The sequence below is a fragment of the Mus caroli genome, chromosome 16 (assembly GCF_900094665.2).
Source record: "Mus caroli chromosome 16, CAROLI_EIJ_v1.1, whole genome shotgun sequence".
NCBI classification, from domain to species: Eukaryota; Metazoa; Chordata; class Mammalia; order Rodentia; family Muridae; genus Mus; species Mus caroli.
In genome coordinates this window covers 13,309,113-13,328,035 of record NC_034585.1, presented here as the reverse complement: position 1 = coordinate 13,328,035, position 18,923 = coordinate 13,309,113, and the positions used below count along the sequence as shown (strand labels likewise).

Sequence of the window (18,923 nt, the reverse complement as noted above, 5' to 3'; positions counted from 1 at the left end):
GATTTCCATATATTGAACCATCTCTGCATCCCTGGGATGAAGCCTACTTGATCATGATGCATGATTGTTTTAAAGTGTTCTTGGATTCCATTTTCAAGAATTTTATTGAATATTTTTGCACCAATATTCATAAGGGAAATTGGTCTGAAGTTCTCTTTTTTTGTTAGGTCTTTATGTGGTTTAGGTATCAGAGTAATTGTGGCTTCATAGAATGAATTGGGTAGAGCACCTTTTGTTTCTATTTAGTGGAATAGTTTGAGGAGTATTGGTATTAGATCTTCTTTGAAGGTCTGATAGAACTCTGCACTATACCCATCTGGTTTGGGCTTTTTTTTTGGTTGGGAGACTATTAATGATTTCTTTATGGGATATGGGAGTGTTTAGATCATTAATCTGATCCTGATTTAACTTTGGTACCTGGTATCTGTCTAGAAAATTGTCCATTTCATCCAGGTTTTCTAGTTTTGTTAAGTATAGGTATTTATAGTAGGAGCTTATGATTTTTTGGATTTCCTCAGTTTCTGTTGTTATGTCTAGAAAATTGTCCATTTCATCCAGGTTTTCTAGTTTTGTTAAGTATAGGCATTTATAGTAGGAGCTAATGATTTTTTCGTTTTCCTCAGTTTCTGTTGTTATGTCTAGAAAATTTTCCATTTCATCCAGGTTTTCTAGTTTTGTTAAGTATAGGCTTTTGTAGTAGGATCTGATGATTTTTTGGATTTCCTCAGTTTCTGTTCATTTCTGATTTTGTTAATTAGGATACTGTCTCTGTGCCCTCTAGTTAATCTGGCTAAGTGTTTATCTATTTTGTTGATTTTCTTAAAGAACCAGCTCCTGGTTTGGTTGATTCTTTCTATAGTTCTTTTTGTTTCCACTTGGTTTATTCAGCCTTGAGTTTGATTATTTCTTGCCATCTACTCCTCTTGGGTGAATTTGTTTCTTTTTGTTCTAGAGCTTTCAGGTGTGCTGTCAAACTGCTAGTGTATGCTCTTTCCAGTTTCTTTTTGGAGGCACTCAGAGCTATGAGTTTTCCTCTTAGGACTGCTTTCATTGTGTCTCATAAGTTTGGGTATGTTGTGGCTTCATAAACTCTAAGAAGTCTTTAATTTCTTTCTTTATTTCTTCCTTGATCATTGAGTAGAATGTTGTTCAGCTTCCATGTATATGTGGAATTTCTATTATTTGTGTTGTTATTGAAGATCAGCCTTAGTCCGTGGTGATCTGATAGAGTATATGGGGTTATCTTAATCTTGTTATATCTGTTGAAGCCTGTTTTGTTACTGATTATATGGTCACTTTTGGAGAAGGTACCATGAGGTGCTGAGAAGAAGGTATATCCTTTTGTTTTAGGATAACATGCTCTATAGATATCTGTTAAATCCATTTGTTTCATAACTTCTGTTAGTTTCAATGTGTCTCTATTTAGTTTCTGTTTCCATGATCTGTCCATTGATGAGAGTTGGGTGTTGAAGTCTCCTAATATTATTGTATGTGGTGCAATGTGTGCTTTGAGCTTTAGTAAAGTTTCTTTTATAAATGTCGATGCCCTTTCATTTGGAGCATATATGTTCAGAATTGAGAGTTCATCTTGATAGATTTTACCTTTGATGAGTATGGAGTGTCCTTCCTTATCTTTTTTGATAACTTTAGGTTGAAAGTAGATTTTATTAGATATTAGAATGACTACTCCAGCTTTTTTGGGGGGACCATTTGCTTGGAAAATAATTTTCCAACCTTTTACTCTGAGGTAGTGTCTGTCTTTGTCATTGAGGTGGGTTTTCTGTGTGCAGCAAAATGTTGGGTCCTGTTTATGTAACCAGTCTGTTAGTCTATGTCTTTTTATTGGGGAATTCAGTTCATTGATATTAAGAGATATTAAGGAGAAGTGATTGTTGCTTCCTGTTACTTTTGTTGTTAGAATTGGAATTCTGTTCACGTGGCTATTTTTTTTTTTTTAGGTTTGTTGAAAGATTACTTTCTTGCTTTTTCTAGGGTGGAGTTTCCCTCCTTGTGTTGGAGTTTTCCCTTTATTATCATTTGAAGGGCTGGATTTGTGGAAAGATATTTTTTAAATTTGGTTTTGTCATTGGGATACCTTGGTTTCTGCATCTATGGTAATTGAGAGTTTTGCTGTGTATAGTAGTCTGGGTGGCATTTGTGTTCTCTTAGGGTCTGTATGACATCTGCCCAGGATCCTCTGGCTTTCATAATCTTTGGTGAGAAGTCAGGTGTAATTCTAATAGGTCTGCCTTTATATATTACTTGGCCTTTTTCCCTTACTACTATTAATATTCTTTCTTTATTTTGTGCATTTGGTGTTTTGATTATTATGTGATGGGAGGAATTTCTTTTTTGGTCCAAACTATTTCGAGTTCTGTAGGCTTCTTGTATGTTCATGGGCAACTCTTTCTTTTCTTTTTCTTTTTTTTTTCTCTTTTGGTTTTTCGAGACAGGGTTTCTCTATATTGCTCTGGCTGTCCTGGAACTCACTCTGTAGACCAGGCTGGCCTCGAACTCAGAAATCTGCCTGCCTCTGCCTCCCAAGTGCTGGGATTAAGTGTGCCACCACTGCCCGGCTGCAACTCTTTCTTTAGGTTAGGGAACTTTTCTTCTATCATTTTGTTGAAGATATTTACTGGACCTTTAAGTCTGAAATCTTCACTCTCTTCTACACCTATTATCGTTAAGTTTGGTCTTCTCATTCTGTCCTGGATTTCCTGGATGTTTTGGGTTAGGATCTTTTTGCATTTTTCATTTTCTTTGATTGTTGTGTCAATGTTTTCTATGGTATCTTCTGCACCTGAAATTATCTGTTTTGTCTCTTGTATTCTGTTGCTGATGCTTTCATCTATGGTTCCTGACTTCTTTCTTAGGTTTTCTATCTTCAGAGTTGTCTTCCTTTGTGATTTCTGTATTGTTTTTATTTTCATTTTTAGATCCTGATAGTTTTGTTCAATTTTTTCATCCCCTTGTTTTTGTTTTCCTGCAATTCTTTAATGGATTTTTGTGTTTCCTTTTTAGGGTTTCTACCTGTTTACTTGTGTTCTCCTGTATTTCTTTAAGGGAGTTATTCATGTCCTTCTTAAAGTCTTCCATCATCATCATCATCATCATCATCATCATCATCATGAGAAGTGACTTTAGATCCATATCTTGCTCTTTTGGTGTGATGGTGTATCTAGGACTTGCTATGGTTGGAGAATTGGATTCTGATGATGCCAAGTAAACTTGGTTTCTGTTGCTTATGTTCTCATGCTCGCCTCCCATCATCATAATCTCAAGTGTTCCTTGCTCTTGGTATATCTGATTGGATCTTGTCCTTCCTGTAATCCTGGTTGAGTCAGAACTCCTCAGAGTCCAGGTTTTTCTGTGATCCTGTGATTCTGTGATCCTGTGATCCTGAGATTCTGGGTGTGTCAGAGTTCCTGGGACTCAAGCTTCCTCTGAGACCCTGAGATCCTGGTGTGACCAAGCTCCTGGGATCCTTGGATCCTAAGATTCTGGGCATGCTAGAGCACGTGGGAATGGAGACTCCTCTGGGGACCATGGGACTCTCTGCCGAGTTTGTGTCCAAGGTAGATTGGCTCTGAATGGCCTCACTCTGAATCTTATTCCTTAAAGTCAAGCAAAGGTCTAGTATCAGCATGCAAACTTCAGAATTGGAAGATCAGGAGCATTTCTGGAGAGCCCTGGGAAAAAAAGGACTAACACACTGCTTTTTCTCTAGTCCTCAACTACTCTGGGAGCACCATCAAATACCAGCACTTTGTCAAGAGAGCTCAGATATGGGTGAGATCTTATTGTAGAGGATTCCAAAGATGAGAACCAAATAAACATGCATGTCCCCTCTATTGGGTTTCCTGTCTTGCCAGCACTCTGCAGAAGTGAGTGCTATCTGCCCACTTGACATCTGGTGAAGCTGTCAGATAGATATTTAAAGGAGAGACACATTACTGAAATACTTGGTAGTTTTCAAAAAAGAATCTAGGAACCAACGGTTGAGTAAGTGTAATGCATAGACTGTTAAAAGTAACTGGAGGCTTTCTCAGTTAAGCGTTAGTCTGTTTAGCTAGGTATGGTGGCAATCAGGAGATAGAGGCAGGCAGATCTCCCTGAGTTCAAAGCCAGCCAGACTCCCATAGTGAATTCCAGAGCATGTACGGCTATGTAGAGTGAGATTGTCTCAAACACCCATCCACAAACCCAAACTCACACCACTCACTCAATCCCCCCACCCCAGCTGTTCTGTGTGAGAATGCAAAGAACATCAAACAACCTTTTTGTTTAAAGTACATTTACCCTGAAATATGTCTGAAATTTGATCTCATTCCTACAAAGCCAGTTTATGACACGGTGTGAGGGACTACTGTATATGGCTTAAAAATTGTTCTATTAAAAATTGTTACATTTTATGCTCGTATGAAATTTTCAAAGAGTACCTTTACTAAGAAAAAGAAAACTGGGTTTCTCTGCATTCAAGATATAATCCCCATCCTGTTTTGGAAATGTCACTCAGCCACAAAATGAAGCTTGACTTTAAAACCAAATAGCCAAAGAGATGCAGGTCACAAACTTGTTATTAATTGTAACCCTTGGGGCTAGAGTGTTGGCTGACTGCTCTTCCAGAGGTCCTGAGTTCAATTCCCAGCAACCACATGGTGCGCACAACCATCTGTAATGGGATTCAGTGTCCTCTTCTGGTGTGTCTGAAGACAGCTACAGTGTACTTACATACATGAAAATAAATAAATAAATAAATAAAAAAGAGTAATTCTGGACCATAGGATATTAATTACATTATTTGTTCTTCTGCTTTTCCTACTGAATATTTCAGACTGCTTAGTCGCTGTCTTAAGTGCAATTAAGTAACTATAAGGTTGTTGTGAGTTTTCGGAGATCCGGAAACCAAAAATGTCTTGTGTACCAGGGATACACCAGAAACAAAACACTGTGTTAAGGTTCCTTTGACAATACTGTTACCAACCAGATTATTCGGTGGTTACAAGCTTGGTTGTTCTTGACTGTATGTGGTGCCCGCAACCTGTAGGCGCCACACCAGCCACTCTGGGTGGGTTGGTGTGTAAAGGACCTTGTCTCCTGACAGTCCTGCGCCCAAGAGACACCCTCCCCACCCCAGGCGGGTGCAACAACCGGCAAGCGGTTGGTAGCGTGTAACAGCCTTCCCCACTCTGGCCGTGACATCACGACCTTTGCTGGTGGTTGCATCCGGTTGTTGTCGGTTGCCCTGGAGACGCGTACACAGAGGAACGGATCCCAGTACCGGCCCAACGGTGGAGGAGGTCCTGGTAGCTGCCCACCACCTACCTGCACCTGGAGAAGCAGGTGCGGCGCCATGAGCCAGCGACAGGTGCTGCAAGGTATGGCAGAGGCCGGCGGGCACTCGGGAGGGTTGGCGTCTCGGGCCACAGGGCACCTCCACCGGGTCTGTCTTCTCAGTGTTCGAGCAGTACCAAAAAGCCCGGACGCAGTTCGTGCAGATGGTGGCAGAGCTGGCGACAAGACCCCAAAACATCGAAACGCTGCAGAATGCAGGTAAGTCTGCACCCCACGCGTTGTCTGCCTGTCTCAGCTGCTGGCTCTGATAGCCACTAACCTCACTGTCCCTAATTTTCCATGCACCCCTCCCCGCTACCTGCCACCCTACCCTATTCTCCTATCCCTCAGGTCCTGGCTACCCTATTGTATCCCTCAGGCCCTGACCTCTTCCATCCCCTGACTCCCATCAGCTGTACCTGTAACCATTAGCTGCTGTCCTCTTGGGTTTCTTACCTGCAGAGGTATTGTTCGTTTGTTTTGTTTTGTTTTGTTTTGTTTTGTTTTGTTGTTTGTGTGTGTGTGTGCCTGGTGAGTCAAAGGAGCCGCCTCCAAGTTCCTCCTGTACAATCTCCAGTCCCCTTAGCGGGGGTGGGTGGGGTGAGAGTGGGGGTGGGGGTGGCAGGTTGTCAGGTTCATTCAAAGCAGTATGAATTTCCTGGAAGTTGTTTAGCATAGATCTTATTCTCCCAGAGAGAGAGAGAGAGAGAGAGAGAGAGAGAGAGAGAGAGAGAGAGAGAGAGAGAGAGAGAGAGAGAGAGAGAGAGGTCCTGGTCTCTGCCAGGTATGTCAGTAAGAAGAGGAGGAGGGAGGAGGGAGGAAGGAGAGTTTCATTTGCCCAGATCAAGCATGAGCTACTAATTGAACTATGAGATTGCTATCACTATTTTTTCTTAAGAAACCTTTAGTTTATTGGATATTTTTGTTTCTTTTCTTCTCTCTCTCTCCCTCCCTCCCTCCCTCCCTCCCTCCCTCCCTCCCTCCCTTCCTTCCTTCCTTCCTTCCTTCCTTCCTTCCTTCCTTCCTTCCTTCCTTCCTGGAGACAGTGTTTCTCTGTGTAGCCTTGACTGTCCTGGAATTCACTCTGTAGACCAGGCTGACCTGGAACTCACAGACATTCTCCTGCCTCTGCCTCCTGTGACAGCTAGGATCAAAGGTGTGCACCACCACCACCAGGCATATTATAGGATATCTTTAAAACTAACTTAAACACCCTGTACCTTTTTGGTCCTTTGTTTTGTCCTTTGGATTTTGGTGTTTATTCTCGGATATTTTCTTTATTTTTAAAATTTTTTTATTCTTTTCTCAAATATTTATATCCTGACCAAAGTTCCCTCTCCCTCTATTCCTTCCAGTCTCTTCTCTTCCCTCTCCCCTATATCCATTCCTCCTGTTTCCCTTAAAAAGAAAAAAAAATCAGGTCTCCCAGGGATGCCAACTGAGTTGGATAAGGAGTTACAATGAGGCTGGACACAGACCCTCAGACCAAGCCTGGGCAGGCAACCCAGGAAGAAAATGTCCTAAGAGTCAGAGGCCCTACCTCCTCCCCGAATTATTAGGAATCCCACAAGAACACCAAGCTACACCAAGAACACTAGTATGTGCAAAGGACCTAGCATAGACCCATATAGGGTCTGTGATTGTCTCTTCAGTCCCTGTGAGCCCCTATGAGCCCTGCTTACTAGATTCTGTGGGGTGTGTTCTGAGACCTTGACCCCTTTGGTTCCCACGACTCTGTAGAGGTGTAAGGGAAGCTTTTAGAATAGGATTTTTAAAATCTATATTAGTATCCTGTTTATCTTTAGCTTAAAAAATTGAGATAAGTATAGATTCATGTGCCCTTTGCCCATTTAATTCCCTAGTGATGTATTTCAAAAGTTTGTTTTTTTTTTGTTGTTTGTTTGTTTTATTTTTGTTTTTTCAAGACAGGGTTTCTCTGTATAGCCCTGGCTGTCCTGGAACTCACTTTGTACACCAGGCTGGCCTCGAACTCAGAAATCCGCCTGCCTCTGCCTCCCGAGTGTTCAAAAGTTTATTGTTAGTACAGTTATGATGCCAATATTGACAGAAACTGATTAATTCCATTCATGTTTCCCCAGTTGTATTGTCTTGTGTGTATTCACTCTGTGCGCTGTCATCTCCTGTGTGCTCACCATCATGATACTCAGGGTAAACTATACTTAGGTCAGTATACAGGATCATGCCCACCTCCTTCTGTACTCCACCCTAGCAGCCATTAAACCAGTACCAATTTCTAAGATGTCATTAAAGAATTGGTTGTTTTGGGGCTGGAGAGATGCCTCAGCCATTAAGAGATTATACTGGCTGGGCAGTGGTGGTGCACACCTTTAATCCCAGCACTTGAGAGGCAGATGCAGGCGGATTTCTGAGTTTGAGGCCAGCCTGGTCTACAGAGTGAATTCCAGACAGCCAGGGATACACAGAGAAACCCTGTCTCGAAAAACAAAAAAAAAAAAAAAAAAAAGAGAGATTATACTGTTTCTCCTGAGGATCTGAGTTTGGTTCCCAGCACCAAGGCCAAAGTGCACACAATCTGTAACTCCAGCTCCAGGAGATCCAATGCCTCTAGTCTCCATGCACTCATGTACACACACACACACACACACACACACACACACACACACACACACCACACACATACACTGACATAATCAGACACACACACACACAGATACACACTGACACAGTAAGACACACACACAGATACACACACAGATACACACTGACACAGTCAGACACACACACAGATACACAGATACACACTGACACAGACACACACATAGATACACACACAGATACACACACACACATACATACACACAGAGACACACTGACACAGACATACAGACACACAGTTACAAATAAAATAAAGTTTTTTGCAGATATTTTATGTAAATGAATTTTCTTTTTTCTCTCTCTTTTTTTTAAAATTTATTCTCACAATCCTCAAGTTTCCATAGTACAAATGCCTGGTTTATTAGTGAATTTTACATTTTCATTACATCATTTTCCTCCCATGATCTCTTCCCATTTTTGTTTCTCCTGCCTTCTAAATTCATGGCCTCCTCCTCCTTGTTACATATACATATGAATGAATAAACCCTGAATGCAGTCTGATGAGTCCCTTCAGTACTGGCTGCACGCCTTTGTTTCTGGGGCTGATGGTACTGGGTGACCACTCCAGGGACTCATCCCTCTGGAAGACTAGTTCATTCTCTCTTAACAGTTGGTAATTGCTTGTAGCTTTCATCTAGGAAAGGGAGGGATTCCAAGAGATTTTTCCTGGTCTTCTGTCTATTGTAGTTGAATTGTTCAAGTCTTGTTTAGGCAACCATGTTGAGATTCCATGAATGTAGCTTTCCTGTCATAGCCAGAAGGCAGCATCTCACCGCAAACCTCCTCATCCTCTGCCTTTTACAGTCTCCCCACCACTCCTCGAGAATGCCTCCTGAGCTCTAGGCTGTAGGAGTTGTCCTGTAGGTGCATCAGCTGGGGCTGGGCACCCATGGTCAATTGTTGTCTGCATTTTGGCAGCAGTGGCTTTCTGTAATGGACATCTACTGAAAACAAAAACAGAAAATCCTCTAACCAACCAAACAAAAAGCTTCTTTGATGGGGGATGCGATTTACACTTACCTGTGGATATTAGAATAAAATTTTAGAATGTAGTTAGGGATTAACCGATTTAGGAATGTGGAGGTGGTAGGTTCTCTTCTAAGACCCATGACCTCACTAGTCCTGGGTAGTTGTCAAGATTTACAGTACAAGTTCATTCCTGTTAAGTGGGCTTTGAGTTCAATTAGTTCAATTGGTTACGTTGTTACTGTCAAGATGTGAGTGCCTCCACTGTACCTTTAGAAATACCTTGCTGTGCTGGCCATTGTTGTGACTCATTAACATTACAGTTGGCTCAGATTGTTGAATGCTTTCCTCCTCTAGCAGTTTGCATAAAACCCTCAGGTATTCCCTCATAGAGGAGACTGTCCGGTCAGTTCCAGCTTACATCCTCGAGCTCTGTGTCCAAAGTGCACGTTACCTTCAGTAATGGGTAATTAACTTCAACTCCTGGAAGGCCACCAAGGACAATAGCAATAGCCTATATTGTTTGTTATGTGTACTGAGGATTGAATCTAACCAACACCTTGAAAGATTTCTCCATGTCTGTACTGGAGTTTTTCTTAATTAGTCTACAGCTCTTAATGGGAGTATTATTGCTACAAGTGATATAACTTCTTCATATTATATACATACAGTTGTAAGTATTATATATAGATTTAGGTAAATATAAAACAGTGATTCCCTGTGTCTTTTAAAGCATCCTTAGTTATTTATCCTTCCTCTTCCTCTATTGTACTGACCTCCCTTTGCAGCTGAGGATGACTTTGAACATTGATTACCTGTATGCATTGCCTGTGTGTATCACCTGTGTGTTCAATATACATTTTTTTTTTAAAGCTGAAAACATTTTAAAAACTAGGTTTTCCCATAGCTTCTTTAAATCTATCAGTAAAGAGTTCGGTTATTATGTCACAAATAAAGCAAGAAATGCTGCTTGTTTATTCTTTAAGCATTTATTGAAAGTTTTCTGTAAAGCTAGCTGCTAGGTATGGAATTTTAGTAAAAAAAATCCTGCTTTATCTTATTTCATAAAATTTATATTCACCTTTTCTTTGCTGCCATGAAACTCATTTCAGATCTTAATTGCAGCGGAAATCCAGCCTGTATTTCTGATACAATTATCAGTGCTCCTCCAACACATGAGTATTTGTTGTCATATATATGTCATATATATAATATATATATTTGTTTTATGTATACATAAAAATTTTATATATATAAATTTTATGTATGCTGAAGATTGAAACCAGGACCTCTGTTAGGTTAAGCATGTCCATATATATATATATATATATATATATATATATATATATGTATATGTATATGTATATATATATATACATATATATATATACACACACACATATACACACACACATATATATACACACATATATAATTGTTATTACATAATTACATATATAATTATATTATAATCAATTTAATTATAATATAATATAGTTATATTTTATCAATTAAACATTAATATATAAATAATTAAATAGTAGGACAATATAATTAAATATAATATAAACATATAATTATATTATATTCTAAATATATGTGTGTAAATATAAATATATAAAAATACATATAAATATAAATATAAATATATAAAATATATAAATATAAAACTAAATTGTCTCTAACATATATACATATAAACTATCTCAAATCTTTTAGAGTAGATGAAATATCCTAACCTCAGACAGATTTTTGAATTAATTGTCTTACTTTACTCAGTCAGAAAATACATGAAACAGAAACTCATAAAAGATTAATATAGTTAAAATGCAAAGAATCACTGCAACTCAACAAAAATTGTCCAATTCAAAAATGGGCAAATGAACAATTTTTCTAAGACAGGACAATGTAAATTACGTCTATTTTAGTGGTGTCTTCCTATAGTCCAGGCTTTTTAGAGGAGACTGGAGCAGGAATGTTGATTCAAGGTAAGCCTAGGCAACAAAGGGAGATGTTGTGCGATGGTTAATCTTGTCAACCTGGTTGCTTCTGTAGTCTATGAAGCCTTTTGGTGTGTCTTTGAGGACATTTTCAGGAAAGATTAACTGATGGGAGAGGGTCCCTTGCAATGGGTGGTAGGTACCCTCTAGTGTACTCTTTAGATGTGAGAATCCAGGAGAAGACAGTGCTCTCGCTTGGTTGCATTTACTCCTGCTGGATTCTGCTGCTGGTGCTGCTGGTGCTGGTGTTAGCTTTTCTGATTTCAGAGCCCAATTTCTTCAGACTTCTAACATGAACTGGAGGCCAATGACTCTTCCAGAATCTTCTAGGTCTTCAGCAGAAGATTGGGACTGCTGAGAGATCTAGGTTCTTATATTGGGTAGCTATTGGATTCTCAGATTCTCAGGCATGTAGACAACCGTTATTGTACATCAAAGCCCCTAGCATATAAACCAACCTAATATATCCATTATATTACACATCCATTCTATTGGTTCTGTTCCTCTAGAGTCCTGACTCATACACTGTTATTTACTTAGCACATGTGTGTTGTAAGGTCTGCATGTTTGTTTGTATGTGTGGGTGCATGTGCGTGAACATATATAGGTGGGTATTGACCCAATGTTGACATGGCATTGACCACTTTACTTAAAAGGTCTTAACTTATGGTAATTATGATGTGGGGATGTGGGTATATTTATGCAGTGGTGTGTGTGTGAATTCAGGTGTGCATATGCCACAGTGTGAGTGTGCTACAGCATTCATGTGGAGATCAGAGGACAACTTTAAAGAATTGGCAATTGCTGTGGCAGGCTTGACTAGCTGTTTTTGGAGGAATGTGGGAGACTTTGACAAAAACAAAAAACAAAAAACAAACAAACAAAAAAAGAAACCCAAAAAATCCAAAAAACCAAAACAGTTGATGGCTCTGTAAATGAGACTTATTGGGCCATCCTAGTTGGATCTTTGAAGAGAGCAGTGCTGAGAACAATGTGGACTCTGTAGGCACAAACCAAGAAGTTTCAGAGGGGAAAAATATTAGTAACTAGGTTAGGGACCATTCAAAGAGTGTGGCTGTTTTTTCTCTTGACCTAAGAATCTGCCTAGAGGTTAAATTGAAGAGTTTTGGACTAATTCTCTTGGCAGAGGATTTCTCAAGACAGCCTGATATTGATTCCATCATGTGATTATTATTGATCAGTTTTATAAAGATATACAATGAAAAAGAGCGAGTAAGCAGAAAGAAATGAAAAAAAATGTAGTCTGAGAAGAGAAGGACCACAGAGAAATTTGATGTTAGAGCCAAGACTTGTGCTGAAAGAGATAAAGAATGATGGAATAAAGGCAGTGGTGCCCTCAGGGTGAGACCTCACCCAGCTAATCCTGCAACTAGTGAAAAGCACAGGCCTAAGAAATGAGGAATGATCTGTTCCCAAAGAGCACCCACAAAGAAAAGCTGATATAAATGCCATTCAAAGAGGGCAAGTTTCTATCCAAAGCAGGCAAAGGATTTGGCAGCATCAGCCTTTTGGTTAAAAAAAGGTTTAGGAACCAAGGGTTTGTGGAATCTACTTTTGTTGCTAAGGAAAGCTGTTGAGGCTAGGAGTGTGGAAGGAGAGGTCCTAGATAGAGGTCTGGAGAGGCCATTTGTGAAGCTGTGACGGTGAAGCCTGGATTGTGTTTCCCACCAAATGTTGTGTCCTACCCCCTGCATAAAGACTAATTCTTGGATTTGTAGCCTTCCATTGGAATGTTGAATACTTATCTGGGTCTACACTCTTTGAGAAAACGTACCCTTACTTCCTCAGCAGGTAAAAATTGTGAATAGCTCCTTGGTGGAACTATATGCCCAATACTCCTTTCCATGCTGGGACTTGGTCTATTTTGGTCTGAAACAGGTCTTATGCATGCTGTCACAATTGCTGTGAGTTCATATAGGTAACTGCTCTTCTGTGTCAAGAGAAGACTGCTTCCTTGTAGCTGTGCACCTCTGGCTTTTATGATCTTTCTGCTCCCTTCCCTTCAGTGATCCCTGAGCCTCTGGAAAAGGGATGCTCTATTTAGGCATTAACACTCTTAGTCCCTAATTTTCCTTCACCTTGACCATTTGTAGATATGTGTTTGTCACTATCTACTGTATTGGTTACTAGATTATCTGATGAGCTTTGAGAGTTGCCTTAGTCTATGAATATAATGATAAACCATTAGGAGTTGGTTTAATATTATGTGTATTTAGCAGAATAGTAGTAGTAAGTTTTCTCCAAAGGTCTATATGTTTCACTACAGGTTATTGGCCCAGTAGCAATCCTACATTATTCTTCAGTACACAGGACTCTCCTACACCATTTCACAACTTTCCATTCATCGTTATCAGCCCCACACTCTAGGCTTGGGCCAGGAAGCAATTCTGTGTACCAGTCCAGTAACGTCTGGCACGTGGCTTTATTCTTCGCAAGTCATTTCCAGACTGTAGGCCAAAATGCCCTCACATCCTATCTTATTTTCCAGCTTGGATCTATCACTGAATCTGAACCAATGAAAGAAGTCCATATTCCCAGATCTCTTTGCAAAAATACCAACACTATGAAAGCCTTTCTCTTCTCTGCAAAACCTACCTGTCCTGTAGAATTGATTGCCCATGAGAGTTAGCCCCAGGACATGGAATCTAAAAGAACAATCATAAACTTCATCAAAGAATTTAAAGAGTTTAAAGGAGACACAAAGAAACAGCTCAATGAAATCAAAGAGGAAAATTAAGGAGAATAAATGCCTGAGTGATGCTCAAGGAAATACAAAAACAGGAGGCTGATAGAAATAACAAAGATAACCCAGGACTTCAGAATAGATTTCAATAAGGAGATAAAAATACTGGAGAGAATGCAAATTGAAATACATATGGAATTAGAAAACACTACAACTCAACTAGAAAATGCAAAGGAAAGCCTTACAGTTACATAGATCAAGCATAAGAAAGAATATCAGGACTTAAAGATAAAGTAGGGGATCTGAACAAAATAAGTAAGCAGTATAAAAAAAAAATCAAAAATACCAGAAAGTAACATATAAGAAATGTGGGACACCATGATAAACAAAACAAAAAACCCAAACAACAGCAACAACAACACAACAAATCTTTGAATTATAGGCATAGATAAGGGAGAAGAATCTTGAGCTAATGGAATAGACCAAAACTTTAACAAGATCATAGAAGAAAACTTCCTCAAATTTAGGAAAGACACACCCATACATCTATAAGAAGCATAGAGAACATCAACTAGACAAGACCAGAAAAATCCCTACTGCATACCATAGTTAAAAACTAAGCACACATAACAAAGAAAGTGTATTGAAAGTTGCAAGAGAAAAACACAAGTCACATACAAAAGAAAACCTATGAGATCCCACCTGATTTCTTAACAGAAAATTTGAAAGAAGAGCCTAGAGCAATGTATCCTCAGTCCTAAAAGACTATGATGGTCATTCTAGACTAATATACTCCCCCAAAGCTGCCTGTCATGGTTGAAGGAGTAAGTATATCTCTATGATATAAACAGCTGAAAAGGCTTATGTCTAACAAATCAAACCTAAAGAAAACACAAGCAGCATTATTTCAGGTTGAAGAGAGAAGTGAGCATAGAAGAGATCACTGAAAGAAACATGAAGCCATAATTATTAAAATGCAAAGTAACATGGAGAACAACACAAAAATCAACAACACATTGACAATAATTAGTACATATATTTCAATAGTACCTTTAAATAACAATGCTCTCAGTTCTCACAGATGCAGACTGAAGAGATCAAGAAACAAAATCCATCTATCTGCTGCCTACAAGGAAGACATTTTAGCTTTAGAAATAAACACTCTTGGAGTAAAAAGATAGACAAAAGTGCCCCAATCAGAAGGGATCAGGAAGTAAGCAGGCATCACTCTTCTGACAAAATAGACTTCAAACAAACTAATCAGAAGAGATAAGGAAGGTCACTTCATTCCAATCAAAGTTAACAAGCCAAACATTAATATCCTAAACATATATGCCCCCAATTTAATAAATAAAGTGCACTACTGATTTAAAGTAACAGATTAACATCAATCTATTAATAGTAGATGCTTTCAATATGCCACTTTCACCAATGGACAGGTCATCTGGACAAAAGCAAAACAAAACAAAACACCTCAGAATTACTTGACATACTTGACATTGTACATCAAATTGTCTTAACAGATATCTATTTTTTCTTTTCCTTTTTCTTTCTTTCTTTCTTTCTTTCTTTCTTTCTTTCTTTCTTTCTTTCTTTCTTTTTTTTTTTTTTTTGGCTTTTTTAGACAGGGTTTCTCTGTACAGTTGTGGCTGTACTGGAACTCACTTTGTAGACTGGCCTGGCCTCTAACTCAGAAATCTGCCTGCCTCTACCTCCCAAGTGCTGGGATTAAAGGCGTGTGCCACCACCGCCCAGCAACAGATATCCACAAACACCAAAGAACACACGAGGCACTCAGTAGCACATGAGAGCTTTTCAAAAATAGACCATAAAACAAATCTTTAAAATTGAAAAATATTGATCTTGGGTGCAACTTCGGCGGAGGGTCCCAAGGTTCTCAGAGGACTCTCTATGCTGTAGGTACCCTAGCACACTGAGGACCTTGAGATCACTGGTGAGTGGAACACAACATCTGTTCCCAAAAACCCAGAGGCTCTTGTGCCAGCAGGAACAGGGACAAAGGTAACCTGCCTGATCAGTGGCTGGGGTTTGTTCTGTTTGGTGCCAGTCCTGCGCCACCTTGGGTGCAAACTCGGCAGGCCCTAGCACACCCAGGATCTTGGGACCAAGTCTACGCAGGAGAGCACATGTGCAGCAGAAGCAACAGAGCTTCTTGGACAGGGTCCCTTCCAGCCTTCATCCTCAGCCACAAAGCAGAGCTGAGACCCAGACTCCTGGGCACCTTCCCCACAAGAGGAGAGTCAGCCTCCAGGGAGGGCTCTGACCCCAGGACTCAGGAGGTGGATCTGAGCTCCAGACTTCTGTGCACCTTCCCTGGAAGAGGAGAGCTTGCCTGCAGAGAGTGCTCTGACCACTGGGACTTAGGAGAAAGTTGGACTCTCAGGAGTGCTGACAGAGGCTAAAGAATCACAAGAGGAACAAGCTCCAGCCAGAGACAGCTAGAACATCTAACACCAGAGATTACCAGATGGTGAAAGGCAAATGTAAGAATCTTACTAACAGAAACCAAGACCACTCAGCATCATCAGAACCCAGTATGCCCAGCACAGTGAGTCCTGGATTCCCCAACACACCCGAAAAGCAAGATTCAGATTTAAAATCATATCTCATGATGCTGGTAGAGGATTTTAAGAAGGGCATTAATAACTCACTGAAAGAAATATAGGAGAACACTGCTAAATAGGTAGAAGTTCTTAAAGAATTACAGGAAAACACTGCTAAACAGGTAGAAGACCTTAAAGAGGAAACACAAAAATCCCTTAAAGAATTACAGGAAAACACAACCAAACAGGTGATGCAATTGAACAAAACCATCCAAGACCTAAAAAGGGAAGTAGACACAATAAAGAAAACCCAAAGGGAGACAACTCAGGAGATAGAAACCCTAGGAAAGAAATCAGGAACCATAGATACGAGCATCAGCAACAGAATATAAGAGATGGAAGAGAGAATCTCAGATGCAGAAGATTCCATAGAGAACATGGACACAACAATCAAAGAAAATGCAAAATGCAGAAAGATCCTAACTCAAAACATCCAGGAAGTCCATGACACAATGAGAAGAGCAAACCTATGGATAATATGAGTAGATGAGAATGAAGATTTTCAACTTAAAGGGCCAGCAAATATCTTCAACAAAATTATAGAAGAAAACTTCCCAAACCTAAAGAAAGAGATGCCCATGAACATACAAGAAGCCTACAGAACTCCAAATAGACTGGACCAGAAAAGAAATTCCTCCCAACACATAATAATCAGAGCAACAAATGCACTAAATAAAGATAGAATATTAAAAGCAGTAATGGAAAAAGGTCAAGTAACATATAAAGGCAGACCTATTAGAATTACAGTAGACTTCTCACCAGAGACTTTGAAAGCCAGAAGATCCTGGACAGATATTATACAGACCCAAAGAGAACACAAATGCCAGCCCAGGCTACTATACCCAGCAAAACTCTCAATTACCATAGATGGAGAAACCAAAGTATTCCATGACAAAACCAAATTCACACAATATCTTTCCATGAATTCACCCTTCAAAGGATAATAAAGAGAAAACACCAACACAAGGAGGGAAATTACACTCAAGAAAAAGCAAGAAAGTAATTCTTCAACAAACCCAAAAGAAGACATCTGCAAGAACAGAATCCCAACTCTAAGAACAAAAATAACAGGAAGCACAATCACTTAATATCTCTTAATATCAATGGACTCAATTCCCCAATAAAAAGACATAGACTAACAGCCTGGCTACATAAACAGGACCCAACTTTTTGCTGCTTACAGGAAACCCACCTTAGGGAAAAAAGACAGACACTACTTCAGAGTAATAGGCTGAAAAACAATTTCCAAGCAAATGGTCTAAAGAACCAAGCTGGAGTAGCCATTCTAATATTGAATAAAATCGACTTCTGTCTTAGTTAGGGTTTTACTGCTGTGAACAGACACCATGAAGAAAGCAAGTCTTATAAAAAAACCAACATTTAATTGGGGCTGGCTTACAGGTTCAGAGGTTCATTCCATTATCATCAAGGTGGGAGCATGGATGGCAGCATCCAGGCAAGCATACCACAGGCAGAGCTGAAAGTTCTACGTCTTCATCCAAAGGCTACTAGTGGAAGACTGACTTCCAGGCAACTAGGCTGAGGATCTTAAGCTCACACCCACAGTGACACACCTATTCCAACAAGGCCACACCTCCAAATGGTGCCACTCCCTCTCCCAAGAATATACAAGCCATTACATTCCACTCCCTGGCCCCCATAGACTTGTTCAAACACATGAGTCTATGGAGGGCCATACTTAAACATAGCATAATGCAAAATGCATTTAGTCCAACTTTTAAAGTCCTCATAAGTCTATAGCAGTCTCAACAACGTTAAAAATCCAAAGTTCAAGATATCTTCTGAGATTCATCCAATCACTTACTGTAATCCCCAAAGCAAGACAGGAAACCAGCTGGGCAAACTCCATACTCTGTATCTCCATGGCTGATGTCAAAGCGGTCTTCAGATCTCCACTCATTTTTCATCATTGTTGACTGCAATAAACTGCTTTCTTCTGGGCTGGTTCCACTCCCTGTTAGCAGCTTTCCTCAGCATGTATCCCATGGCTCTGGCATATTTAACATATTTGAGTCTCCAAGGCAATTTCAATGGTAACAGCTTCTTGTTTCAGTGTCTGGGATTCTACTTGCTCTTTTGGACTCCTCCTAAGGGCTGGCATCACTTCCCCAGCTCTGCCCTCTGTAGCACTCTAAGCTCAGGTTGATTCACTCCACTATGGCTGCTGTTCTTGGTGATCATTCCATGGTACTGACATCTCCAATACACTGGGGTGTTCCACTCCAACTAGGCTTCACCAATAACCTCTCATAGGCTCTCTTCATAGTTCCTTGCCTCAAATTCTTCGCATGACCCCTTCAGTCCTGGGCCATCAACTACAGCTGAGGCTACACCTTCTCCAATGGCCTTCCATGACCTCTCACAAACCTCAGTTGTTCTTCATGACACCTTCATGCCTTCAAAACCAGTAGCACTTAGGTGACTCTTACACATTACCAAGTCCAGCTGCAGCCTGAGGTACAACCTTGGCTATCTCTGGAACACAGCTTCTTTGTGTTCCCAGAAAACAATTCCCAGAAGATTTCAACTCAGTGATGCTGGTCTCTTCTTAATAATTGCTAATTTCTTAGCTCCAGCTAACCAGCATTAATTGTTCAAGTAGTCCCTTCTATTATTCACTCTAAAGCCAGAGCCACA

The 18,923-nt window shown here is 40.0% G+C and overlaps 1 protein-coding gene across 1 annotated transcript in view; it reads left to right on the top strand.

Annotated features, from left to right (window-relative positions):
• Positions 1 to 5,210: 5,210 nt before the first annotated feature.
• LOC110311725 (sperm-associated antigen 6) overlaps positions 5,211 to 18,923 on the top strand; it is a 92,566-nt gene continuing 78,853 nt past the window's right edge. Inside the window, exons 1-2 of the mRNA XM_021185223.2 lie at positions 5,211 to 5,378; positions 5,458 to 5,553. Coding sequence (XP_021040882.1) covers positions 5,354 to 5,378; positions 5,458 to 5,553 — 121 coding nt within the window. The 5' untranslated portion in view covers positions 5,211 to 5,353. The remainder of the gene's footprint in view (positions 5,379 to 5,457; positions 5,554 to 18,923) is intronic.